A 27,649-nucleotide genomic window follows, 5' to 3' on the forward strand; every position below is an offset into this window, starting at 1 on the left:
ACTGACATGTGTCTCTTTCTACAACTAATTAAGGTTGATCTTCAGGGTTACCTAATGACTTTGTTTCTCACAGGTGCTGATTTGCGTTAAGCTTTAAAGCTGATTATAGTTGTCTAGATATGTTACAGATGAGCAGGTGCCAGTTGGGTGTGTGTTTTTACTGGAGCTGAATGAGGCTTTGAAGCCTAAAGGTTCTGACTCGAGGCCATTTTTATACCTGGTTTGTCGTCTCACAGGCCAGCAGGTGCTGATCTGCACTGCCTTCTTCCCTGACTGCATCAGGCAGCTCAGACTTTTCCTTGGTTTGATGTGTTGCAGAATTGTTAAATTTTGAAACTGAGTCATTTTGGTTTGTGTAACTGTGGCCGGGAAGGCAGTGGCGGTTTATTGTGGGTTAGTGTGGCTGATGGACTGCCAGGATCAATCAGGACCACATAAAGCTCGACTGAAAGCAGACTCAACGTAATTTTAAGGCTTTGTTATTTGAGTGTTGATTTAGAATAGAGATTTCTGGGGAACAAAGATATTTCTTGCATTAAACGACGGTATACATGGACTGTATTGCATCTGCTAGCCCACCTTTTCTGTTGAAACAATGCTATCAAAGCGTTAACACGAGATGTAGCACGAGCAGCGTGTTAGCTACACAGTATCAGCTTCAGACCTCCGTCTGTGTCTATGCATGATGCATACAGGCACAGTACTGAGCTGCTGGTCATCTGTGTTTTGCTAGTGTTCAGAGCTCAGTGACAGTAAACACATGCATAAAATCAAGGAAAATTGATATGAAATGTAAAAACATGTATAGTCCAAGTGCAGACAGCTGAATTGAGCATATGTGGTTTATCAGACTGGTGTGAGACAGATAACTGAAAAACAGCTGGAATACCTTCTGTTGGATGAGAGGGTTTTGTTACCAATCCCTAAAAAAATGCACTGGACTTTTTGTTTGAACAGTCAGAAGATAATATCTAAACTTTACAAACTAATGTCAAATACAGATAGAACAATAACAATCCAATGGCTAAATGGGAAATGTCATGGTTCTGTCCTGCTGCTTCTGGTTTCAGGCTCTTATTTTGTCACCACTTCCTGTTCTAGTTTCATCTCAGCTATGGACTCTTTACTGTAATCAGTGCTCATTGCCTACACCTATTTCACCTATTTCACCTATTTCACCCCTATTTAGGCAGCGTCCTCCCACCAGGACGGATTGTTCTTGACTCTGTGCAGACTTTCCAGCATTTCTTCTTGTTTCGTGTGATTGCTGTTTATTGACCCTGGATTGCCTTGACCACTGATTACCGCCTTGCCCTCCTGGTTCTGATTGTGTTTATGTGTCCTGACCTTCAGACTTCCCTCTCTGACCTCCCGTTTTTGGATTTCTTGGCTGTGTGTGTTTGCCGGCATTGAACCTGGACTGTTATTGGACTTTGAGTGTGTTTTTTGGACTATTGCAGTGTCTGCCCTTACTGTGAGTAATAAAAGAGAACTAGTGACTCACCTTCATCTGGCATTATAATTGAGTATGCCAATAACTATGTTGGCAGCTTTACTGGCCAACCCTGACAGGGAAAAGGATTTGTCGCTCACACCAGCTTTAACTTTTGGACCAAGATCTGTAATAATGTCTTCTCTATTATAAACTTACAGCTTATACAATATAAGACTATTCACAGGACTCATCACAAAGGGTAAAATGTTTAAAATGGGTTTTACTGATACAGATACTTATTCACAATGCACTCTGGGTTGCACCGTTGATTACTTCCATGCTACCTGGTCCTGTCAACCTGTTTACTCCCTCTGGGTAGCGGTGACATAGAAACTCTCCACCATCTTGATCTGTAGAATCCATCCATCTCCATCACTCTGCCTGCTCGGTAATATCACAGAAGTCGACTTCTACCAGTTAAATAAAAAAAAATCCCACTTCTTTTCTCTCTAACTGTCACCAAGAAGACAATCTTTCTAAACTAGAAATCTAAAAACTCATTACACATCAACACTGGACCAACCTTCTCATAGAACACATCACACTAGAGAAAATATCATCCACCCATAAGAATAATATGTCAACTTTTACTGACACTTGGAATCCATTTCTAATCTCTTTTAACTTAAACCAGATACCTTGGGCCGAGGCCACGCACGTTCCCACAAACTCCTAGAAATATAGCAAGCTGCTTTTTTATTTCATTATTGTTACTGTTGTTATTAGTCCTCATTGTCCATGCTGCTGCTTTGAGTATGTCACACCTATCGATCAAACCAGATTAACAAGAATATAACCTACCCCCTCCTTTTTAAATTTCTTTTTCCATTTCCTCTCTCTTTCTAATCATTTACAGATTTGTTCATTTATTTTTGTTTTACCGCCCCGTCCCCAGCAGCTGGGGGTTTCTCTGGGGGGCACAGCATAGGGGAGGAAGGCCGGGTCACTGTTTCCTTTCCCTTAACTGCATATAACATTACTAGACTGCTGACCCCCTCTTAAACAAGCTCCCTCCTCAGGGTCTGGGGGCTGTCTAGGAGGGGAACACACCTCACATTGGGTCGGGTCTCTCCTGTCAAGGTCAGGGGCCGACACCAACCTGTTTCAGTCCCAACAATCAACTATTAACATAAACAATGATGAACAGTAAAACAAAGGAAAGGTTTAATTTAACCATAACACAAGGATGCTGCTGTCCTGCTGCCCTGGACGAGCTCACCCTGCTGAGCTGCTCCGGAGCTCACCAAGTGGTGGCTTCACCTGGTGCTGGTGGTTTGGGGTGGGGGCGTCACCAGTACACTCCTGGTCCTTTGTTGATTTAACACCCCTCCCTTTTTTTAATATATTTACCCCCCCAAATTTCTTAATTTATTTGGTTTAATTTTATTTTTCTTTAATATGTACTGAATATCAGGCTGCATAGAGTTGGATACACCCACACTACACACTTTTACACACACAATTTAATAATCCCTCTTGTCTTGTCTTGACCGTGAATGTCTATAAGATATTAATGGCAATCCATCTAATAGCTGAGCCATTTCTGTTTGGGCCAAGGTGGTGGACTGACCCAGAGCCTTCTGCTCTGCTTATTATGTGTACTAGAGTATAATATGGACCCTTTAGACAGTGATGTACAGCTGGATATGCTCAGAGGTTCATGTGGCAATTTCCATTCACACAGGGACAACTTTACCTGTGGGATTTCCAGGGGAGATGTTAGACCAGTTTTGATTTGAGCAGAGCAGAGACAAAAGACACCAAACACTGCAATTTGAGATGGCTGTAGGCAAAAGACATGGCTGCCAACAGACAGACCAGCTTGACTGTGACCTGCACTTGAGTTCAGACTGTGATAAATGGAAAAGCCCTCATTGACCTGAAGCCATCTTAAATGAGCTACATTAGCTGTGTGTTCTGTGAATGTGTGTACCTGTGGATTTGTGGGGATGCCTATAATCATGTTAATAGGAACAGGAAATGGAGCTTCTCTGAGAGCTGGTGAGGGGGTAACAGAGGAAACAGAAACACAGGGGGATTGTATTTCTTGGCTAGGATTCCAGTTTATGAATCAGCAGGGCTAGTTCTCTCTCTCTCTTTCTGTAAAAAGTGTAATCTTGTATGAAATCTATGAGCTCAACAAGTAAACATCAGTGGATGATGACCAGCAGCAGTATGTTTTTTAATTCCTCTGTTTAGAGGAGGGCAATGAGAGGGGCTGAAACTGACCTAACGGCATATAATTGTTATGTGCCGTTCGCACCTGTCAGTGAGCGAATGAGAAAGAGGTGGACCCAGGTAGCCGACTTCGATGCAAGCAGTGATTTTATTATGTACAGTGATGATGAGGGTAAGAATACACAGAGGGAAATAGTGCGTAGTCCTGTCGATGAGTAGTAGCCGGGTGTTTGACCAACAGCAGGAGGTGAGGAGATGGAGAGCTGGGCTGAGCTGCGTAGGCTGGGTCACTCCTGGGCTGGTCGGTGGTGATGGTGGCTACTGAAGGTAGAGACAGAGAGATGAAGGCAATAGTAGAACAGATAGGCGACTGAGCATTGACCTGCCTGGGAGGGGAGAGTGGAGCCACGGTCCGGAGGAACAGTCCATGGGGGGGAACACAAAACAGTAGCTGGGAGCACAGAGAAAAAACAGAGCACAGAGAAAAATGGCCTAGAGACAAGAATGAACTGGCAAGTGACTGAGGAGTGAAACCGGGTAATATAGTGAGCGACCTAATCAAGTGCAGCTGGTGATAAGGGAGTGAGGAACAGGTGAACGTGATTAGTGTTAATGGGCAAGAGACAGTAGGAAAAGGAAAGGTGAGGGAGGCCAGAGCGGCCGAGCAAACCTGACAATAATCCATGCATTTGGGCCATCTTGAAATGTGCTGACCTCTGCTTGTATTGCATGTCCTGTAAACATGCCCATATTCACTGGATCATGATTTTAGCAGCATAGATCTGATTGTATGAGTTTATTAGTGGGATAATTAAAGACCATTTTTTGGTGTTCAGTTATGATAAATAAAAAAAATTATGTTTTAATTAAAACATATGATTAATTTAATTATTGAATTTTACAGAGGTGTAAATTTACTGTAGTTATAGTGCATCAGTGGGATTGCTGATTGATTGGACTCCTGCTAACACACAACAGTTGGTCAGTCAATGCCCCTGATTTCTGAAACAATTAACTGATTACAATTAAATCCTAATAAGTGTAAAAGTATACAGCCAAACAAGTTGCTTTGTGAGACTGTGTTAAAGCACATTACCAGCTAAATTGGATTAGACTGCATTAGTTTTAGCTTGATATATCTAATAAAGTGCAAACTGCGTGTATTTCAGTCTGGTGGACCAACTGACCAAACAACCGCCATCATTATGTCTTGAGCTCCAAAACATCTATAATCACTTCAGTTCCGACTCTTTATGGTTGTTCTTCATTGTCTGTGGATCAGACATATTAGCTATAAACCATCATCAACAAAGAACAAATAGCTGCTCTTTATTTGTGTCTCCATGTATGTGGTCTGTGTCTGCACATTTTCTTTTTAATCCCACTGTTCTTCTGCATCTCTGTACTCCCTCACAAGTCCGGGAATTGAATAAATTATGTTGAAGGAATTCCCTGAACAGTAGATATAAAGAGTGTCATTGTGGTGCAGGCACAATGAGAGGGATGGATTTATATAGAGCTTCTGTGCTAAACCCAGCTCAGTGACAGACGGATGCAGGGAGCAGAGAAGAAGCCGTTGTCCTGCAGGCCAGACTGGACTCTGACCAAAGTGCTTCACACTGATGTTTGAAATTCCTCAAATGTACTCCAGAAAAATTCTGTATGTGTGCGTTTGTGAGTGTGATATGGTTCGCACAGTTCAGTATACCATCGCCATATATTACTGAATGGTTTGATATCATTAAAATCATATAAATATTGTGGCAAAATTACCAAAATGTTTATTATTTATTAGGTTAATCTATGGCTAGGTCTGTTTATTTTTTTTCCTCTGGGTTGGATTATGAATATTTTTTTCAGTATTTAGTTTACTGGTGTTTGTTAATGTTGACTTTCTGCTTGATTATATGAGAAAATTAATACAAGTCTCATGTTTCGGGATTGTATTATTTATTTGTTGTTACAATAGACTGAAGGGTTGATAATCTTATTTTGACATTCTGTACAACCTTTTCTTTCCACTTGTCCCTGCAGTGCTGCTGGCATGTGCACTGTGCTTCAACGTGGACCAGAAAAATGGGTTGTCATTCAGCGGTCCACTGGAGGACATGTTTGGCTACACCGTCCAGCAGTTTGAGAACAGCGAAGGGAAATGGTGAGTGGCATTAGATGCATGTTCTGAGCCAAACATCCTACAACATTTCCTCCTCATCTCACAGAAGCTAGTTAAAACACACGCTTATTTCAGACATGCACCTTCTATTTAAATGTAATGTCTCATGTGCAAGAGTTGCTTTTAGATAAAAGTCATCACCACAGTCTTGCCAGTAACATTTCCATAAAACTTTCAACACAGCAAAGGTCTGAATTAAATGCTGTCAGTGTCATAAAGGCAGCAGCAGCATAAGCTTAAATATGCACAAAGAAAATTGAAGGCTCTTATTTAGTTGCCTTGTTAAAAGGGCTGTAATAACTATATTACTCAGAAATAAAATCATTTAATAATAATAATGAATTGCTTTGTCCACATGATTTTATTATAGAACAAAAGTATTCAGTTCAGGTTAATTCAGCACCACAACACTGCAACATCAACAAAAGATAAAAAAAAAACAACTGAATTCACCTGTAAAACTAAGTGAAAGTGAGCACACCAGCTGTTGCTGCTGTAATGAGGATCCTTGGCTTTACGATTAGCTGTTAACCATAAACTGCCCTCCAGAGTATCCACGTAAACAGCCTATAAATACAGTGAAACTAAGTAGCAGTGGCTCCTTGCTTGTTAAATGCTATTAGACTGTGGTTAATTCCTCTCGTTGTCTTTCTCCACATCTCTACTTCAGTTACCCTAGTCTTAAATTCTCAGTTTGTTTCTCTCCAACCTGTTGCAACACCGCATCTGATTATTTCCCACATGTACCTGGTGCTGTTCTGCTGCAGTGATCGTATCGAGCTCATGTGAGATCAGTTACAGTAATTCAGTCACTGCTAGTCAGTGGAACCAGCTGTGACTGAGCCTCCACATCATTCACTGAAAACACTTTGTAGCTTTTGTAGCATCTCCAGATAGCAAGACTTTGCTCCAGTTCAGAGAAAGGTATTGCCAAAAGAGGTCTGAGTGATAAGAAAGAAGCTGAACCAGAGAAACAACAGGTGCAAAGCTGTCAGAGAGCAGAGGGATGATATATGAAGAACAGCTGAAAGAAAGGGAAAAAGGACAGAGACTTATTGAGGATGTTTCAGGGAAATTAGAGATGATATGTGGCCCTCATTGCACCCATGCACCCTTTAGCTCTTCAGGGCAGCAGTGTTGAAGAGTGGATCAATTGCAAAATGTGTTGAATGTGGAACAGATGGTTCAAAAGGACACTAAAGTGTCTGGTAACTTTGAATCACCATAGGTTTTGTCTCCTCTCACCAAAATTGCCATGTTATTGTTGAATCAACTGCAAAAACTCTCCTTCTACAAACAAATTGTTGTAGAAGGTAGATCAGTAAGAAATCTTGAGAACGTTACTAGTATTAGACAAAGATGAAACAAAGTGACTTGATTTCTTGAAACTACTGTAAAATTAACCCTTTACAAACACTTTCTGACCTTAAAGGAATAGTTTGGCATTTTTGAGGAGAGGTAGATGAGAAGATACTGTATAATGCTGTCTGTTAAATATAAAGCTACACCCAAAAAGACATTTATCTTAGCTTAGTATCAAGAGTGGAATCATAGGGAAACAGCTAGTGTAGCAACCTTACAACAGTAGTTCATCCTGTTAGACTGATGGAGCTCCTCATGGAGCCATTTGAGAGGTCAGGGGATCATCAGATTTGCTACAATTTATCCAGAGGAGAACATGAACATCTGAACCAAACTTCATGAAAACCCAACAATAGTTGTCGAGACATTTCACTTAAAACCACACATTTCAACCTGGTAGAAGGTTTTCTATATCAGCACTGCTTCCATGACTAAAACACAAGACCATTTACCTGGAAACAAGTTTAATAATCTTGTGATCTTGTTTTAGCTTAGATAAGAAAATTTTAATCGTCTTAAAATACGACATTATGACTTTCTTAACATGCAAACTGTACACTCACAGCTCAGTGGAATTTATCAGTAATTTGGTAATTACTGTATATTCTTTTAATTAGCAGGTATTAGCTGTTAAATTAAAAGAATAAGCAGCTATGTTTTCACCCTAGTTTTTTTAGAAATAAATGAACAAAGTGGCAGCATTCCTCACAGGCAGGGGACAGAGATGGGAGTGTGTTGTTGTTCCACTCCGTCTGTTGCTCTAGATGACCAGGGCTCATTAGAGCCGAGGAATGGTAATCAGCCTGAGTGTTTACATGAAGGCAGATGACAGGCTCTTTTTAGCATCAATTTTCTGACTGAGTGACATGATGTTATGAAACGAAATACAGTCATGAACATGTAACACAGGCTAATTTTATTTATACAGTGCTTTTCTAAAGAAACTGTTACAAAGAGTGTAAAATAATTAAAATGCCATCACATAAGAACAATATCAAAAGCACCATCACATACTGTAAATACTCAGTTTACCTCAAACTATTAAACTATACCTGAATTAAAAGCCTGCAAGAAGAGGTAAGTTTTCAACAATGTGCAGAATGAAGTCGACTTAGCTACAGCTCTAACTTCAAGTGGTAAATCATTCCTAAGTTTAGGCTCAGCTACCGCAGACAAGCAGTTGTACACACTGAACATACCGCACACGTTGAATACACTGATCGCCAAACAACTGCAATATTAGAATGTTATGGGGTGGAAATTAAATAATGATTAAGTGTTTTTGTGAGGATTTCAGTGTTATTTCCGTTTCATACTATAGCACCAGGGTTCATATATAATGACAGCCACGGATTCAGGTGTAGCCAAATATAATAAACTGCGTGGCTAAGTTGCTGTGGACCTCAGAAAAAAACCCAGTCACTCCTTCCAACCTGCCAACTATGAATTTCTGCAATAATAATTGAATCATGCTTGTTATTGTGACTGTAAAACTGTGATGCTGGTATGTGGTTGTTGGCAGGATTTTTAATGCAGCCGTCCCAACGGTTCTTTATTTTTTCAGGGTTCTGATTGGCTCCCCGCTGTCGGGCCAGCCAGCTCGGCGGACAGGAGATGTCTACAAATGTCCTGTGGGAAAAGAGGACAACACATGTGTCAAACTGGACCTTCCTAGTAAGAATACTGTGGAGCACAGTGACTGCATGAATCTATACATTCACAGATACAGCAGTGTATACAAATTATACACACATTGGCTGACATAACAAAAAGAATAATTAGAAAAGCTCTGTATTGGTATTGCAACAATAACTCAGTATTAGAGCTACAACAATTAATCAAATGACAAAAAAATTAATCTGTGACTATTGCGAAATTTGAGTAATTAAATCCTTTTTTTTAAACAAAGATGATATTTGTTGAATCTAAATATGAGTATTTGATGCTTTTTGTTCTAACAGAATACCTTTGAATATCTTTGTAATTTGGACTTTTGGTCAGACTAAACAAGACATTTAAAGATTAAGTGATACTGAAATAATCATTAGTTGAAGTCATATTTAAAATAATTTGGCTGAGTTGCATTAATAGAGACTGTTTACTTTATGATAGACAATACAGATAGTAAATATAGATAATGTAGTATTTGCATCTATACTACAAAGATGTACTTTTGTCGTAGTAATAGTTTAGTTGTAGTTTTTATCAGCTACTGTCTTATCTCAGTGCTGTTGACTGCACAGTCAGAGGGTAGGCCTACTGTTTACAAAGACTTCTGTGAGTAATTCAACCTTAATAAAACTGAGGGGAACAAAACTGTATTTTATTTGAGTGGGGAAGTATGTGTGCATGAAAATATACATGAATACACTTTCTATCTATGTAGTGGTGGTGTTCTGCTGTACGCTACTGTATGTTTGAGTCTATTGTATCTATGACTGGGTCTCATAGAGAGGAAATGAGGCCCATCCGAACAGTAAACAAACAAGGTTTTAATGTTCAGTCCTTCCAATTATATCTTAATTAAACAGATAAACACAACTTATCTCCTAGCAAGCAGTCTGCAAAGTCTCTTTTAGTGTTTGTCTGTGATGACACAGGGGAGCTGGGAGTTGGTGTGTGCAGAGGGTCTGCACACAAACTCTCAGCTCAGGGATGAATATTTTTCACACCTCAGAATCTGGAATTAAGGTGTGCTCACATTATAGTGGAAAATAAGGGTCTTGTGCTGCTCATTTCATTCTGGTCAGCACAGAAACTTAAGCAGGAATTCCCAGGGGGTGCAGTGCAAAACGTTGCTTTCTTAGCTATAAGGCTAATGTTGCTAGCAGTTTATCACTATAGGCTTGGTAGCAGCACTTGTATGCTGATATTTTACTAGCTAAATAGTATCTGATCCAGATATCTTATTGTATATTTTGGGAAATTCAGAAGTAGGTCAACAGGTATTGATTGCACACACAAAGGTCACTGGGAAGGGTTTACATGAGGACAACAATAACAGTACTGAATTTTGAATTTAAAGTAAAACTAAGCATGATTTAGCAGCTCTCTGACCTAATGAAACCAATTTCTTGTATGTTTTAATTGATAAATTCTTGAGCAACCCTGAGGAAACATGAGTCAAACCCAGGACAGCCCATCAGGAAGGATTCATGCTGGTGTGTCACTGACTGAAAACACTTATCAACCAGCCATAATTCTGATCCCAATTTCAGTCAATGCCCACTGATGACACCCTTGTCTCACATCGCTAGATCTGTCTCCACACTAAGTTTACACTTTTCCACTGCAGAAAGACGTAACAAAGCATAATGAGCAAAGTAAAATTTGTGTGGTTGTTGTGTTTTAAATTTTTATTTACCGTTCGTGCTGACTGATGAAATGTGGTTATGTCAGGACTATTATAGGTTAGGAAATACTGACAAGAAGGTCTACCATCCACAGTTCTTGAGTTGCAGTATGTTCAATTGTCTTTGAAATATTGAATGTAAACGACAAGCAACACAGTCTGTTGGCTGCAGAACTGCAAACTCAGACTCCACTCTTCCAAGCTGGAAAACTACTTACTGCAGCAGTCTGGTGCGTTTGGTCTGTTTAATATACTGATTTTGTAAATGATCAAACTGAATAGAATTTTATGCATGTACATTATGCATTAGTGACTCGATTCCACTCTGGTTATATTTACATGAAACGTCTCCGTTAAAAAAGACATATCTACAAACACTAATGTATTACAACAGAAGTCTCCTTTGATTTTCAAGAAGTCACTGCAGACCAAGAGGGATTGTGTGATAACTGTTAATTGTTCTGATAGTTATCTGGAGTCACAGTTCACTGAGGACAAAGCAGGTATTCTTCTCTGCAGCTCCACAAAGCCGCCTTCAGTCCCATGCAGGCATATCATGAGATGTAAGAGCTCTGTCTGCTCATTTTTATCAGATTAAGTTAAGAACATCAAGGAAGAATTTCATAAACCAACTTTCTTTCAGTTTGTTTATTGTGGTGAATGAGAGATGACTGGGCATCAAATAAAAAGTGTCTGAGTAATAGAGAGCTGCTTTAGCTCTGAAGTCAGAAGGGAGTCACAAAGAGCTGAAACGTCTCTTCTTCAGTGGTTTCTTGTGAGCTTGAGGGCAGGAAATAGAGGAAGGATATGTGGAGGAAGGATAAGGAGAAAGCAGAGAGAGAGAGAGAGAGAGACCAGAGATGAAAAAACTGGTTAAACTCGAGTCTTTAATGGTCACAGAGCCACACTATTAACTGCTACCTGTTGGGCTGCATATCTGTTTGGAAGAGAGCATATATCAGAGTCATAACTGGCTGCTAATGAATGTCAGAAATGGTTTGTCAAAATGCTCCTGTGGGTATTAGTAAATAGCTCAGTTTGACATTAAAAAGGCATGCGAATGAGTTTGTGGATCCCTCAGGAAAAACGTAGCTCAGATCCAAGACATTCTTAAGCTGAAGCAAGAGTTTGTCATAACATGCTACTTTTAGCCACATGTTGTGATTGCTTCATGATTTGGTTCTTCTATTTTTGTTTCTTCACTGCACTTCACTGTACTGTACTTTATATCCTTTATTAATGTCAATAAAGCCACACACCGAGGGTTGCTATATTACAATAATGAAACCACATCAGTGGTTATTCGATCTGCTCATTGTCGACGGAAGTAAGACAGAAGTTTGAGTGGCTGTCTTCCTGTGGGAAAATAAAAAAAGAGGAATTTGTCCAGCTGTTCTTCCTCTGTGCGCCACTTTGTGTGTCTCACTCTGTTTATTCATCCATATTTTCCTTAGGAAACACAACAGTTCCCAACTTACATGAAGTCAAGGAGAACATGACCATGGGAACCACACTGGTAACCAATCCCAGCGGAGGATTTCTGGTAAGGGGGGAGCTGCTCTTTATACTATACAAAAGTGTGCTATAGTGAATTTTCAAACACAGAAGAAGAACTGGAGTTTGTATATTTTTGAACTCGAAGCTGAGCAGCAGATTTGCTAGACCTATGGGCTATATGGTAACAGTGGGTTTAACCTCCTTTCTCTCAGTGACCCTGTAAATCAGGTGTATAAATGCAGAAACATAAGTAGAAGATGGCAACGACGCATTAGGTTTTGTGGTTATGAATTCCAGTAAAACTTTGTTATTGAGATTAGCAGGGTGTGAAAATGAAAGAAACAGCAGGCTATAAACATATTGTATCTTTAGGGGACTTATTGTGAGGAACAAAAATTAATGTTGGACAGTGAGGGCAGATCCTGTACGGCTGCCGGTGTTACTGACCCCAACCCCAACAGTAAATGTGGTTAATTTGAGTGTTAACATAACCTTTGAAACTTTATGTCTGTGTTTATATACTGTAATTCAGAGTCAGTACAAAGCATTCATCAGTTTCAAACGAGGCTGACTTGTAGGCATGATGAATGAGCACTTGCCAGTGCAATCTGCAGTAATTACCAACCTGGCAGTTTGAAGGTTCCAATCCAAATGTGTAGCCATCCTTTCTCAGCAGCTATTAGATGGTGTGCTATGAAATTTTGTATAGAATTTCATGTTCCCCAGAGGATAAACCCTTATGAATTTGGTCAGGATATATTATAATCCCTTTGGTGAACCCCTAAATTTTCATCTAGAATTCAATTATAATTAGCTATAATAAAGTTGTGAACATTGTAAATATGGTGCATGAGCATTTTAGCATAGTATTTAGTTTCAAGCAGCACAGTCTCACAGAGCTGCTAGCATCACTGTAGACTCTGGTCTTGTTCTTGTGCAACAGTATTTCTCCTAAAGTATTGAGTTTGTGGAGCACACATTACGAAAATGATGGCAAAGCATTACTAGACATTAATACATTTTCCAGTTATTGTGGGTAATTTTTAAAACCCTGCTTCCTTTTCGGCTCAATCTCTCTGTTTCCCACTTCTAGTTTTCTCTCTGGAGAAGGACACTCTGAAAGGATCTGTGGTGGTTTTTTATAGTCTCTGTGTAATCCTTAGAGTGAGTAGTTCTTTCCTCTTCTGTCTTCGGTAGCCCTGAACCTCCTCTCACCAGTGACCTCATGCAGGTGAAGAACTGACCAGTTTCCTCATCTCAGACAACTAAAGTCTGAGTTTGTTTGGGTGTGTGTCCTGTCTCCACAGGCGTGTGGTCCTCAGTATGGCTATATGTGTGGACAACAGCAGTACATCTCAGGAGTTTGTGCGAATGTCAGCTCTTCCTTCCAGATCCTCAACTCTATAGCACCATCTGTGCAAGGTACGCACCCTGACTAAACAAGACAAAGCAGATCTGACGGTCAGGATGGGACCGCATCTGCACGAATTGCCTGTCCAAGATAAAAGATTATAATCTATTCTTCACAGTAGTACCATCCAAAACCCTGACATCAAACTCACTCTCCCAAAGTGCAGAGGATGATTAGAGCATTCTTCTTAATGTAAACTTGTCTGTGGCCCCATCCCGCTCTGGCCCAGCCCGTCTGCTGTGTTGTATGCCCAAGTTAGGAGACAGTTGACTGGGGCTGCTCTCTGTTTCCCAGGAAGGAAACGGAATAGAAAGAACCAGAGGGTAAACAGGCATTTTATCTCTCTGCTTCTGTTTCTCTCATTCTTTCTGCATCACTTTCTCTGTTATTCCTTTCTTAGAAACAACACAGACTGACGGGGCAGTAAAAACCCTTTAAAATCACTGAGACTACTAATATGTCTCAAATGCTATATCATAAATTAATTTTATTAATTCTGAATGAAAGAAAATGTAAGAACTGACAGATTATAAGAGTGTAGTTTTTACAGAGTTTTACTTTTTTGTCTTCTTTCCTTAAGTGATGACTTTTTACACATTTGTATGGAGCTGAGGGTTTTAAATTGAACTTGAAACCGCTGCTCACCAGCCTGTTTAGTTCAAGCTTCTTCTTGGGTAAATACTGAACTCAGGGCTCGCTTGCAAAAGGGATCCTGATCCCAGTGATGAAACAGAGGTTACATACTGGAGATGTGATTAATTGCAAATCTTAGGCTAGTCATTTGATGTCTGCGAGCTCAGTAGTAAAGAAATGCAACTTCACTTTTCTCCTAATGTGAAATGCAATATAATGTACTTTTAAACCTTGTATTATTATCCTCTGCATTAGGGATTCCCAGTTTTTTGGCTTGTGACCCCTTAAAACAGAGCACTGACTATTTGTGACTATATGAGCAACTAGAAATTGTGACCTTCTTGTTTTGTTTGAGCAGTTTTTAAAGGACCTTTGCTGCCTATAGTGATCTGGTAAAGAAAAAGCTAATTTTGAGAACATAATTCATAAACATTTTTCTTCTTTCTGACCCTGTTATTAATCTCACAACCCTTCAGATTTAACTTGTGACCTCTTGTGGGGGGTCCTGACCCTCAGGTTGGGAACCACTGCTCTACATCATTATATTTTGACCTGGAGCAAGTATGTCACTTGCAGGCACAATTAAACCAGAAGAGTCCTGAAAGTGTTACATATAGTACAACTAGTTATGTCTAGTTTCTTTCTTAGAAGTGAAAACAGTACTTTGAATGTGTTTAGTTAGACCAGCTATCTGTCTTTGGAACAGATATATAAATATATAAACATATAACGTGTGAGGCCAGTCTCAGCTTTGAGCAGACTTGTACTTACTAACCAACAAAACCAAAGTTACCCTTTAATTAACTGTGATTTCTGGCTTTGTTAGAGTGTGGAAAGGAGCTGGACATTGTGATGGTTCTGGATGGCTCTAACAGTATATACCCCTGGTCCAGTATCATCACTTTTCTGCGCCGCTTCATTGAGAAAATTGAGATTGGACCAAAACTCTCACAGGTCAGTTGCATGACTAAATGAAATGACTCCTTTCGTCTTAAACATATGGGTTGAACATCAGGGTGTGGAATCAGACATGGGTGGAAAAGTACATGGATAAATGAGAAAGCATGAATGAGGGAATATATTATTTGCTGCCAACTCAATATTTCATATTATGTTATATTTGATGCCTTAAGTGCCCTTCATTATGGAATTTTCCACATGGTGCCAACATTAAAAACAACTGTGAGGTGTCCTACATAAAGCAAACTTTGAACTGAAGACTTTATTCTTTAAAGTAATTTTGCCTCTGTCTTACAAAGTTGTGCCCTGAGTTTATTTCTGTCTACTTGTCTTGGATCATTTTGCAAATGGGTGGTTAGTTTTATTATGGTTACACTAACATGGGCTGCAGCTTGTGGAGTTTTCCAAAGGGAAGCACTGGAAAGTCCTCTCACTGCAGAGCCCAGTGGTTGTAAGTCACATCTTCCATGGCTACTGAAGGCTTCTGCCTGCTGTATAAAGAGCATTGTGTCATATCATCCCCGCCAGACCCGACCACATCCTCTGTAGACTGTGGGAGGGGACAGCAGAGGAGAAAGGGCACACAAGGAGAGAAAGTGTGTGAGTGTTTGTCTGTGTGTTGCAGGTGGGAATAGTGTCCTATGGTGAGACCGTGACTCATCGTGTCAACTTGAGCCAGTTTGACAACACTCCTGATCTGCTGAAGTTCATTGACAAGCTTCCTCAGCAGACCGGCTTCAAGACCATGACTTTCCTGGGCATTGATACTGCCAGGTACGCAACATTAGTTCTTCCCCTTCACTTTGGCCAGCGTAGCAATGGCAGGCTAAAATTTTTCATTAAGTCATTATGGTCTGGCAACATTTAACAGGCACTTCAGTGGGACAGTGTCATCTCAAGTAGGCTGAACACCAGACTCAGAAAGGCTCCTTCATCAACAAGAAACCTTCCTGCTGGTCAAACACATCTCACTGAGATGTCTTTGGTCATATTTTTCCTAAGTTATTCCCAAGTTCCCTTATTGGTCTTTCACATATCTGGTCAGGTGTATGAAATGTTTCCCAAACTTAAATCTTGTAGCAAAAGATGAACTTAAACGGGAACTGATTTTACAAATCAAGGTCCATCTACAGGTCTTGGGGAGTGCTACCCCAAAGACTAAAAGGTTGTGGCTCCAGTGGAAGCTGGAAATCTGATGAATTAAATAAATAATATAATCTAAGGTGAGTCCTTCATTGTTAGCTAATGATGTGGTCCTGTCTTTTGCAGAGATCTGTGACAAAATCTAGTTTTAAGATGTTTACCAATTGAGGTTATATTGTTTTCACATGGTTCATATTTCCAAATAAAGCTGTGCTCAATCAGCTGACTAACAGAACCCTTGGGACCAACTGTTTGTTCTCCAGCTGTGTTCAGTGTAATTAATAGGAACTTGGAGAAGGCTGTCCAGGGGGTCAGCAGTGGCACATTTTTGTCCAGGGACCCCCAAACAAGTTAATCCATCCATTTCATATTTGTTTGCCTCAATTGTTTTTGGATGTGTAGTTACATTCAGCTTTTTGTTGTGACTCCAGTATCTACTTAACAGTTTATATCACTGCTATCACTTTATACTTACTGCTTTAGCCATAGATCTTTAACTGTGCTTGTCCTGATGATGCACAGTGACTGGCCACACAGTTCATTACAAGCAATTTTAGGTAAAAATATCGGTCTAAAGAATCTCACTTGATTTGACTCCAGGATTATTTGTACGGGTTTCAGATTGATCATGGCGCAAACCTCCCACCAGTCACATGAAAGTGAAGTAGCTAAGATATACACTCAGTTGCCAGTTTGTCAGGCCTGTGATAAATCTTCCTGTCATGACAATTATAAAGCAGGATGTGGGATGTGGTTTGTGGTGCTGTTATAAATGGGCAGGCTAAAAAATCTGAATGCTCTATTAGATTGCATTAGTTTTAGCAAAGTGTACCTAATAAACCGGCAATTGAGCGTATATTTAAGGCCCAGTTTTTTCAGATGTTGAATTCTTTTGATTGAATTTTGAAACTTTCTTCCAATCAGGAAGGAGGCCTTCATGCCAGAGCGTGGTGCACGACCGGGGGTGAAGAAAGTCATGGTGATTGTGACTGACGGGGAGTCACATGACTCCTATAATCTTAACAAGGTCATGGGAGACTGTGAAAATGATGACATCGAGAGGTTTGGCATTGCTGTGGGTACAAATGATCTTGATGTTGTTTTCAGCTTTTTTTGTGTTTATGTGTGTGTTTTTAAACTAATTTCTTTAACTTCTACTTCTTTACAACATCTCTGTTAATTAAAATTAAATCAAGGAAAGGTGTACTGAACACAGCACAGCTTCTATAACAAATACTGCACCATAAGGAGAACTGTTGGGTCATTTGAATCAGATTGTCACTTACTCTGTTTCTTGATGATGTTATAATTTAAGAATTGTATTGTTTCCAGGTTTTGGGAGACTACAATCGTCAGAACAAAAGTGTAGCCGAAGTGCAGAAGTTTATTAAAGAGATCGAATCCATCTCCAGTCAGCCATTACGAGACCATTTCTTCAACGTGTCTGATGAGGTGGCGCTGTTGACCATTGTGGACGCTTTGGGAAGCAGGATATTTGCTTTGGAAGGTATCCCTGTAAACAATTATAAACATATGATCACAAAGTTTTACATTTTACCTATCTTAGTGTTTATACACCCAAAGTATTTAAAGACATTTTACTCTCTTGTTCAATCAGTAATGTGATACTGAGATAATATTTTTTTTTTATTTTCTGTGGTTTATTTATTGGTAGTTAAAACAAACTTTTCTTTTCTCAGCTACAACTGGCAATTTCACCTCCTCCTTTGAGATGGAGATGTCTCAAACTGGTTTTAGTGCACATACTTCTAAAGTAAGTTTAAATCAAATTATTTTTGTTAGATGCATACACAACTACCATACTTTTAGAGTGGAGTCAGTGACTAACTGTAAAATAACATAACCAGACCGAGAGTGCAAGCGTTGTTTACACATCAGTATTTTTAATGGAGCTGTTGCGTGCAAGTGAATGCACTGACATGGATGTTTGCTCAGCTATTGAACTGTAGACACATTACACCAGTGTTGTCAGCGGTGCATTTTCAACCCTTTGGTGATTCACTGTGGTCTCTAGAAGTTTCCAGACACAGATGCTCTCTGTCCTGTCTGCTCACGGCGCTGCTGAGAGTGTGTGAGACAGAAAAAAAGAGGCTGAAAGGCAAACACAAGTTATGTACAGCATGAAAGATGGCAGGGGAGGTTCAATCGGTTGCTTGTTGACTACAGTAAAAAACAACATGTTTGCTATTGCCCCTTCACACGCGTTGTGATTTCATTCACTGGGTATTTCCTATGTCTATTTAAAAATAAATATGCTTCCATCTAGTCTCTCTTCCTGCTCCTGACTCGTGTTTATCACCTCCTTGATCACTGTGTATGCTGTACCTGTGGATGTGGTTTTCTGTTGAGTAGCTAATCAATTAAGTGGCTGATTGTTTCAGTAGTAGTGGCAAATGGTACAGTACATTTACTCAAAGACTGAACAGTTTTGTCATATTTGTACTCTACTTACCGTTTCCATTTCATGCCATGTTATACCTCCCTTCACTGCATTTCAGAGTGAAATATTTTACTTTTTACTCCACTGCACTTATGCTTAACAAATAAAATGCCATGTATTTCAACCTGATAAAGTTTTTACACGTTGTAATAATACAATATATAAAATAATGCAGTACTCTGTTGATAATACCTCTGTGCTTTTACTGAAGTAAATTTGCCTATGTAATAGTTTTACATTGTGATATTAGTACTTTTAGTGAAGTAAAGGATTCAAGTAGAAGTACATCACAGTATTTGAACTGCACTAAGATGACAGGTTATTTTGTGCACTACTGACTAACAGAGCTGATTCTAATGCTTCTGTTGTCCCCCACAGGAAGGTTTGTTGTTACTGGGAGCAGTGGGAGCATATGACTGGAATGGGACAGTGGTAATGCATACTACTGAAGGAACAGTCATTCCAGGGAAGACCCAATTCTTCAACCCAATGACTGAGGTGGGGTATGAAAGACTGGCTGGGTACATTGGTGAGTTGACTCATGATGGATTAAAGGTTCTGAAAATTTTTTTTTTCCTCAATCAGCTTCTTACTGTCAGTGATGGGGATCTGCCAAAGTTAGAACAGTTTAGTGAAAAGTCAGAGTTTAGATGAGAGCTGAGTTTTTGTCTGCTTAAATCTTAATGAAAGACAACTTAAGATATTTTAAGCTTTGATGCTTTCAGATGAAATTGGCTCCAGTCTCCACCGGGAGCTTCGAGGATAAGTGGGTATTGCTAATGGATAGTTGGGTTGCTTTATTTAGTGATGCCCTGAGCCAAACCGTAGGCTCAGTGTATTCTAATGGATCGGTATTGGCTGTTCAGACTGCTTGTGTTGCAGTAGTGCTCTTTACAGAGCCACAGGATTCTCCTGGATAATGTACTGTAACAACCCTACGTTGTACTGTTGCCGTATTCTCTGATCACCTGTTTTAATTTCAGTATTGTTGTTGGGTTTTGTTCATCGTTTTAGAATAGCAGACAATTCTAAATACTACAGTACCCATGATTCTTGGTTGCTGTTGCCATGGAAAAACTGCCAGCGTCACACAGTTTATGAAATAATCGCAAAACAACCCAGAAATTCTAATTGAACTGGTTCAAGTTGCTGATTGTAAAATCGTTTTTCTCAGCACTGCTATCTTTAGCTTCCTCTGACCATTAGCGGCTCACTGGGAGTCGTACTTAATACTCCATCATACATTTTTGTCAAAGAACCAGATCTGGTTTAGTGCCGCTGTAAATTGTTTATAGTCATGATTCAACCAGGAGAATTTCATGCTGATCCAAGTTATGTAACCTTGTCTGTGGAAAAAAATGAATGGAACTTTGATTTTGAAACCGGGGCGCCTGAAATAGCTCCTCCCACGTCACAACTCTATTAAAGTGTGCAAATTACTTGATGACAGGCCAAGATTAAACTTGTTTGTTGAAGTGTAAGTCACTGTGTGTGCTCAGCCAAAGACTCTTTGTTTTTCAGTGCGTCAAATGCACATTTAATCAGCACCGAAGTAAATAAAAGTATCCGTTCTTACTTGGTATAGGCAGTTTAGGATCAGTTAACTTAGTTTCATACCTGATGTTATAGAGAAGCTCTTAAGATTTGAACCAACCAGAAAACTTGTACCTGTTGGTAAGGTGACTTAAACACAGCTAATACAGAGTTTGGAGCACTTTTTACACTTGCATCAACAACTTTGTCTGAGAGTGTGTTTGTGTTAAAAAGAGAGAGCTCTGAGCTAAATCTTTTAAGAGATTAGGTGAAATACAGCTGCAGAGTAAATAGAGTTTCTCTTGGGCAGAGGAATAAGATATGCAATTTGTCTAACTTTGATAGCAGATGCTTCTCCCTGTGTGCCACATAAATAATATACACAGACTCCTCTCTCTGTCCTGCTGCCTTTTATGGCTATCAACTTATTTAATCAACATGTCATTAGAAAGAGCACTGGTAGGTCCAGGCTCGTGTACTGTAAACTCAGCTGTTGGCACATGCCCCTACCTAATGGTCCGTCTGCAGGCTTTGTGTGCTTGTCTGAGAGCATGCACACATGCATGGTTGTGTGTTTTTCTGTCAGTTTCCAGTAGTGTCTCATAGTTTCTTCCACGCGCTGCAACATAAATAATTGGCTTTAAAAAGATCCCACAAAGAGAGCCAGAGTAAGGTTTCCTCAGTCATGTCATGAGGTGCACATAGTGCGTGATGCATCTCTGGTGATGTTTACATTGAATTTAATACCGTATGTGCTTGTGTGTGCATTCTCTGCAGGCTATGATGTCCAGTCAGCATCAACCCCTGATGGCATGCTGTACATCACTGGGGCACCACGGTACAACCACACAGGCCGTGTCGTTATCTATCGTCTGGATGAAAATAATATAGTTGTCTCACAGATACTGACAGGAGAACAGGTAAGCCTTTGTCACTTTGGTGTTTAGGCTGACATCCGTTGCACAGAAGACATATATCATCAGTCTGTCATATACTAAGCTAACTCTATAAGGTAGGACTTTACTGATCCCTGAGAGAAAATTTACCTTACAGCAGCACAGAAATAGGCTAAAACAATTATGGTGGCCAAATGTGTCCAAATTTGGAGATACAGAGGTCAGAACCATATAGATAAAAGATTTTTTCTTCAGGAAAGTTCAGTGACTGAAAGGTCAGCGTTGAAAGGTGATCTCTGACTCCTCTGTGCAGCTTGGCTCCTACTTCGGCAGCGTCCTGCAGACTGTCGATGTGGATAATGATAACTTCACTGATCTCCTTTTGGTTGGCGCTCCAATGTACATGGGCTCGGAAAGAGACGAGCAGGGACAAGTCTACGTTTATAAACTCAACCAGGTATAGAAGATTCTAAAGGAGGTTGTGTCACATTTCTACAGAAATTCACATTGAGAAGCTTGTGATGATACACCCAGTGATGCCCTCTCCATATGTCTTTGTCTTTGTTTATTACTAGGTCGGACAGTTTGAGCATGAGTTCACTTTAAAGCCTGTCAATCAGTCCTGTTGCACTGCCCACTCAGACAAATGCACTAATAAAAATGAACCATGTGGCGCCCGGTTTGGAACAGCCATTGCAGCAGTGTCAGATCTCAACCTTGACGCGTTTAATGATGTGGCAATCGGTGCACCTTTGGAGAACGACCACCGAGGAGCCGTCTACATCTACCATGGAGATAAGACGTCACTGAAAGAGAAATTTGTACAGGTAAGAATAAACATGAGTGCCAATTAGTGAACTATTAATAAAAAGATCTGTAACAATTTATTTAGAGCAATGCGCCCTAATCTGTTTTGCGGTGTCTCCTTAGCGTATCCCTGCAGGCGGGGATGGTGAAAAGGTGAAATTCTTTGGTCAGTCCATACATGGAGTTATGGATCTGAATGGAGATGGAATCACTGATGTTACCATAGGAGGACTGGGAGGGGCTTCACTATTCTGGTGAGACATGGCCCATCCTCAGATATAAACATTTACTCCTAAAATTACACATTCAGAGCTCCTATCCTTTCACATGTCTGTTTTGCATTGTCTTAATCGGGTTTAGACAGCTGTGCATGTCCCACTGGGCTTGTAGGCTGGAGACTAACAACTTCCTAGTGAGCTCTCTGTTAAAGCCCTTGGCTACGAACTTCGCTGTTAGAGACCAGCCTACAGACATCAACCCACAAAGTTTTGAAACACCAGCGCTCACCATGATTTAACTTCCCAGGCAGACCTTCTCCCCTTCTCCCACAGTTTCTGCTGGCAGAGGCTCAACTAAGCTGTGTGAAAACTCCATGTCCCAAGTGGCGTAGAGTTTAAATAGGATTCGCCTGTTCTCCCTGAACGCATGGCTGCATTTTAGAAAGCTCAACAGTTGGATGGAGAGAGTTCTAGTCTTGAGGCCAAGTTTTATCCTCGAGATGCATCCATTTCATCTTCCTCCCTTTGAGAAAATCAATACCTGCACACACAAACACACACACACACACACACACACTGCATCAAAAATAAAAGTACTTATGATGATGTATGAATGTGCAATTATCATGTTACTACTGTAGCTGGTTGAGGTGGAGCTAGTTTTACACCTTTGCACACAGATCAGTACTGTAGTTTATTCCAGTGGTTTGTCTTAGTCCAAAATATCACAAGATAAATCTGAGGGACTGTGAGATGATTAACAGTGTGGGAAAATAGAACAAAAGTTCTTGTGCACAAATTTATATTTAGTTTTTCTTTGCTTTTTTGAAAAGAAATGTAAAGTAACAGAATATGAATATGCTTAAGTAAAATTCAAGTGCTCAGGCACATTACTTGTGGTTATGTTTTCGATAAGGTGGCTTGTTTCATTTTACCAGGTCCAGAGACGTGGCCGAGCTCGATGTCAACATGACTTTTGACCCGGTTAAAATAAACCTGCAGCAGTCTCAGTTCCAGTGTGAATATGGTGGACGCAAATCTGTGTGTGTGACAGCCAAGGTGTGCTTCTCCTACAACATCAAATCTGACATACAGGACTTACTCAATGCTACAGGTGGGAACCCCATATTGATGCTGATGATTCTGTCAGTGCCCGATTCCTTTCTCTCTTTCAAAATTTATTTTTTTTCTATCACTACATTTTCTTATCTGTTGTGTCCCACAGAGATGCGCTACAATCTGACTCTGGATGCTCTGCGTGCAAAAGCCAGGGCTTCATTTACTGACACTGGTGATCGTAAGGTTACCAAGACCTTCCATATCAGAGACAGAGAGATAAAATGTGTGCAAGAGAGATTCATGATGTCGGCAAGTACTTTGATGTTTATGATGCATACATGGGGTTAGCAATGGTTTTTTACCTAAAAGAAATCAACCCCAAAACTATACTTCTATAGCAGCAGATCAACGAGACACAATATTCAAAACAACTTAGTACCCTAAGTATCTGCAACCTTGAAATATACTAGAATAGAAATAGGGTGTACTCTAGTCTTCCAGAGATGTACAGTAAGTGGTGTTTAGCCTCAGAAAGGACAAAGCTGTGGGAAGTCTTATGCAGAGGAGGAAGGCCTTGCTTCTAACATTAAACAGACCTGTCCTGATCAAAGCCTGCAGTGTACAGCTTGTCCTGTATCTGTGGCTGCTTGGCGAGGTGGAGAGCTGAGAAGAGACATAGAAAAAGCAAACAATGATACATGTGAATAAGAGAAAGAAAGTGAATGGGGTGTTTTGAGAGTCCAGGTCAAGGAAGATTTCTACAAGTAGTCCAAAGAGCACATCATATACCGTTCATCACAGACGGAAATGTTTGAATGTTACTACATCATCCATTGTAAACCTAAGCGGTGTCCAGCGATGTGACATTTAGTGACAAGTGTATGAAATTTCTCATTCCAGCTATTCGCTGCAGTGGTTTCTCTGTCGTAAACTGCCCGTAGGCGAGAGAAAGAGGAACTAATCGGTAGAAACAGCTGCTGCTGTGTGTGCTCAACATGAATACCTGCTCTGTTCACGTTTGCCAGTTTGTGCAGAAACTTTCCATATAGTCTAGGGTAGAGGCCTTCAAGGATCAGAAAATTAGTATCAGACACACAAAGCACCACAACTGTCTCCGCTGAAACAGCTGACAGCAACAAACCAAAAGGAGATGTAGCACGAATTAATCAGTGTCCAAAAAGGGGCTTCACAGGCCTCCGCAGTATCTGCTAAAGCAACGGCTCCAGTATGTTTTAAGTCCACACCACAGCACAGCTCCAAACCACTTACTGTAAGTAAACCTCAGATAAAAAATAAATTGGCTCTTAACCTGTACATTCAAAACCTCCATTGTCTGGTCCACTTCGGTACTAATGTTTCTCCAGTTTCTTTCTACAGTAGCATTGATTTGCTCCATGCACATAACATGAGCATGTTAAATGAATGTTAATGAAATTCACAGGGGATGGTTATAGGAAAAAATCAATAGCCAACTTAGCTGCCTACAAGGCCAGAATGTGGCCTGTTAGATAAGCAGTCTATATACAGGATGATCACTCTTTGACATGCTTTAGGACACACATACAGTTTGTCTGCATTATAAGACTTTAACAATATAAAACTTAACAGAAGAGTGAGAAAGCTGTCAATCAATCTGTGGTCCATACTTGCCCACCCAATCCTGATAAGAGCCATAAAAGTGGAAAGACCTTTCTAGGTGATCCATGTGTGAATATGGTCTTTGAGGCCTTCTTGCTTACTTTGTCTTCCTTATGTTGCTCCTCCATCTTTTATTTCTCTCTCCCTCTGTTCCTCTTCTACTGCTACACCTGTCCCTTCTCCTCAACAGGCCCGCCTGGACTTCCGAGACCCTCTCATGGTGTCTTTGGAGTTTGGACTAGCTGATGAGGACATAGGCCCTGTCCTGGACGAAAGCCTTCCCAAATCCATCAATAAGACAGTAAGATCACTTTGTATCACTTACAAGAGTTGTCATTATTAACCGCCAAATAACAGTAAGCAGAACATTTAGAGTCACAGACGGGAAGGATTTGAATACCGTCCTAAACATCCTCCATCTGTCTGACTTTAAAATCCATGAGTGAGAAGTGGGGTTTTCCTGTCTGGCCCCAAACTTGCTGCTGTTACAGAACATTTGCAACAGCTGACTGTGATCCTTCAGTGTTTCTTCGAGTCTGTATTAGTGTTTCAACACCAGCAGTCAGGACTTCTCACACTCCCACATGCATATTTCTTCTAACAAGAGGGTTTGCAGATAACTGTTGCAATGAGTGATGTCTCCAGATAAAGAGGAGAGATAGCACATGAGAATTCAACTTCAACACATAGCAAAGACTGCCAACAAAGCCTGGGTGTGTGAAATACACAGTAGTACTAGCAACACCACATTAGTGGTGGAAGAAGTACCCAGATTATTACAGTCTTACATTCAAAATATTACTTCAGTAAAAGTACAAAAGTAGCAGAAAATATACTTAAAGTAGCAAAAGTACTCATTATGTAAAATGGAACCGTTTACCGTTTAATTTTAGATAATATTATTGGATTATGATTACTGTTGTGTTGTTGTGTACCTCACATTTAATGCTGAAGGTGATAAAGGTGGAGCTAATTTTAAGTATCTTATATGCTTATAATTTAAATTACTGCCGGGTAGCTTCTGAATTTTACACTAAGGATCAATACAGCTTCTGTTTATACTGTTTTCTTTTATTTATCTCTTTCTGAAAAGTAACTAGTAATATTCAGAACAAAGTATAATATTTTTTTCTGAAATGTAGTGAAGTCACAGTATGAAGTAGCACAAAATGAAAATACTCAAATAAAGTACAGATACCTCAAAATTGTACTTAAGTATAGTACATGAGTAAATGTACTTGGTTACTTTCCAGCTCTGCACCACATCCCTTCTCTCCTAGACACAGGACCATAAGGGAGGTGTTTACAAGTCTTAATGCATCCTGACGCCCTCAGTGTCAGAGACTGTCTGCAGCAATGCACGCTGCAAGGAAGGACCTCTCCTGTTATTGTTAGTGAAAGGAAGAGAAGTGACACACACAGAAAGGGGAGGTCATCAACCGGAAGTTGCTGGGGGTTTTTTGGATATTGTGCTGCACATGATATTCCAGTGTCTCATCATTCCTGGGAGGGTACTGAGAATGGGAATAAATACAACTGGGGGAAAAGGAGAAAGGAAATTACAGCCATCTGAATCTTTGATGTCACTAGTTTGTTGTCACAAACTCTTATTGTAAACTAAATTAAGGAGCGCACAGAGAAAGGTTCCACTTTTAGCAAATGCTAGTGAATGTGAAAACAGCCTTCTAGTGTCAAACTTGGTGCATACTGTACATCATTCTGCACTAAAGCTCAAACTTCCAAATGAAGTAACACTGAGCAACATCGTTTCTAAGTGGAGGGGGACTTTACTGTTTTACTTCAGTTCTTCTTGAAAGGTGTATGTTTGTATCTGATAGATTCCTTTAGTGGACTGTGGGAGTGATGAGAAGTGCATTGCTGACCTCTCTCTCAAAGCAGAGCCTAGTGTAAAAAGGTAAGTGATATTAGCATTAAAGGATACGTTCACAAATTTCAAGTCTATCCTAAAACAATGGCCACAGGTACATTGAAACTTACTGATTATTGGTTGTTGTAATTGTTCCTCATGCCCATAGAGGCTCCAGAGTTTGACAGACCAGCTTGGTGTCTTCCAAAGTTACAATATTTTATGTATAAAATTCCCTTTTTATGCTGTCATGGATGGTGTTAGTCCTTGTGTGGTCGTCCACAAAGAGGGAGTTTCATACCAAACACATAGTGACTTCAGTAGATATTAAACTGTTGAAGATTTAATTAGTGTTAGCTGAACTTTGAAATGTATTTTTGCACCCAAAAAGGACTGTGGATTATGTGTCCCATCACTTACACTGGAATCACAGTAACAAGAGATCTCCTCAAAGCCAGTATGGGCAGGAGGAACAACTGCAGCAAACAGTGGAGCTTTTATTGAACATATAGGCATGTAAGTATTGTTTTAAGATAGGCTTGAAAAAATGCTAATGCAATTTTTAACATTATTTTATTTAAAGTATACATTTTTTCACATTCAAGTTCTTTATGTAACATATAACATGAATTATAGTGTCACTCAGAGCACAGCAGTTTGACCTTATTAGCTTCGAATCCTTCCAGCACACGACTGCTCCCTTGTGGGCAGATACCTACATTACAACTAAACACACTGGCACTTCTCATTTACTTCTCCAGCATGGTGATCAAGGCAAACAAAGACAAGATCGATGTGAACATCAACGTTAGAAACAGCAAAGACAACGCATACAACACCAAAGTTGTCCTCAGCTTCACGCCAAATATCAACTACGTTAAAGTAGAGGTGAGATTTCTAGTGTGTCTCCACATCATTATAGTCTGTATGAATTGTTGTGTGAGTGTGATAATGTATGGGGGTTTT

At 40.0% G+C, this 27,649-nt stretch overlaps 1 protein-coding gene across 1 annotated transcript in view; it reads left to right on the forward strand.

Moving 5' to 3' along the window:
* Positions 1-27,649, forward strand: part of itga1 (integrin, alpha 1) — a 46,548-nt gene that overhangs the window by 12,214 nt on the left and 6,685 nt on the right. Inside the window, exons 2-20 of the mRNA XM_020621153.1 lie at positions 5,708-5,828; positions 8,773-8,882; positions 12,015-12,103; positions 13,365-13,479; positions 14,928-15,055; positions 15,687-15,835; positions 17,129-17,279; positions 17,537-17,711; positions 17,905-17,978; positions 19,044-19,194; positions 20,976-21,118; positions 21,408-21,551; positions 21,670-21,921; positions 22,025-22,155; positions 23,058-23,233; positions 23,345-23,487; positions 25,007-25,117; positions 26,655-26,731; positions 27,445-27,571. Of these exons, the coding sequence (XP_020476809.1) occupies positions 5,708-5,828; positions 8,773-8,882; positions 12,015-12,103; positions 13,365-13,479; positions 14,928-15,055; positions 15,687-15,835; positions 17,129-17,279; positions 17,537-17,711; positions 17,905-17,978; positions 19,044-19,194; positions 20,976-21,118; positions 21,408-21,551; positions 21,670-21,921; positions 22,025-22,155; positions 23,058-23,233; positions 23,345-23,487; positions 25,007-25,117; positions 26,655-26,731; positions 27,445-27,571 (2,567 nt within the window). The remainder of the gene's footprint in view (positions 1-5,707; positions 5,829-8,772; positions 8,883-12,014; positions 12,104-13,364; positions 13,480-14,927; positions 15,056-15,686; positions 15,836-17,128; positions 17,280-17,536; positions 17,712-17,904; positions 17,979-19,043; positions 19,195-20,975; positions 21,119-21,407; positions 21,552-21,669; positions 21,922-22,024; positions 22,156-23,057; positions 23,234-23,344; positions 23,488-25,006; positions 25,118-26,654; positions 26,732-27,444; positions 27,572-27,649) is intronic.

The sequence above is a fragment of the Monopterus albus genome, unplaced genomic scaffold, assembly GCF_001952655.1.
Source record: "Monopterus albus unplaced genomic scaffold, M_albus_1.0 scaffold253.1, whole genome shotgun sequence".
In the NCBI taxonomy this organism is placed as follows: Eukaryota; Metazoa; Chordata; class Actinopteri; order Synbranchiformes; family Synbranchidae; genus Monopterus; species Monopterus albus.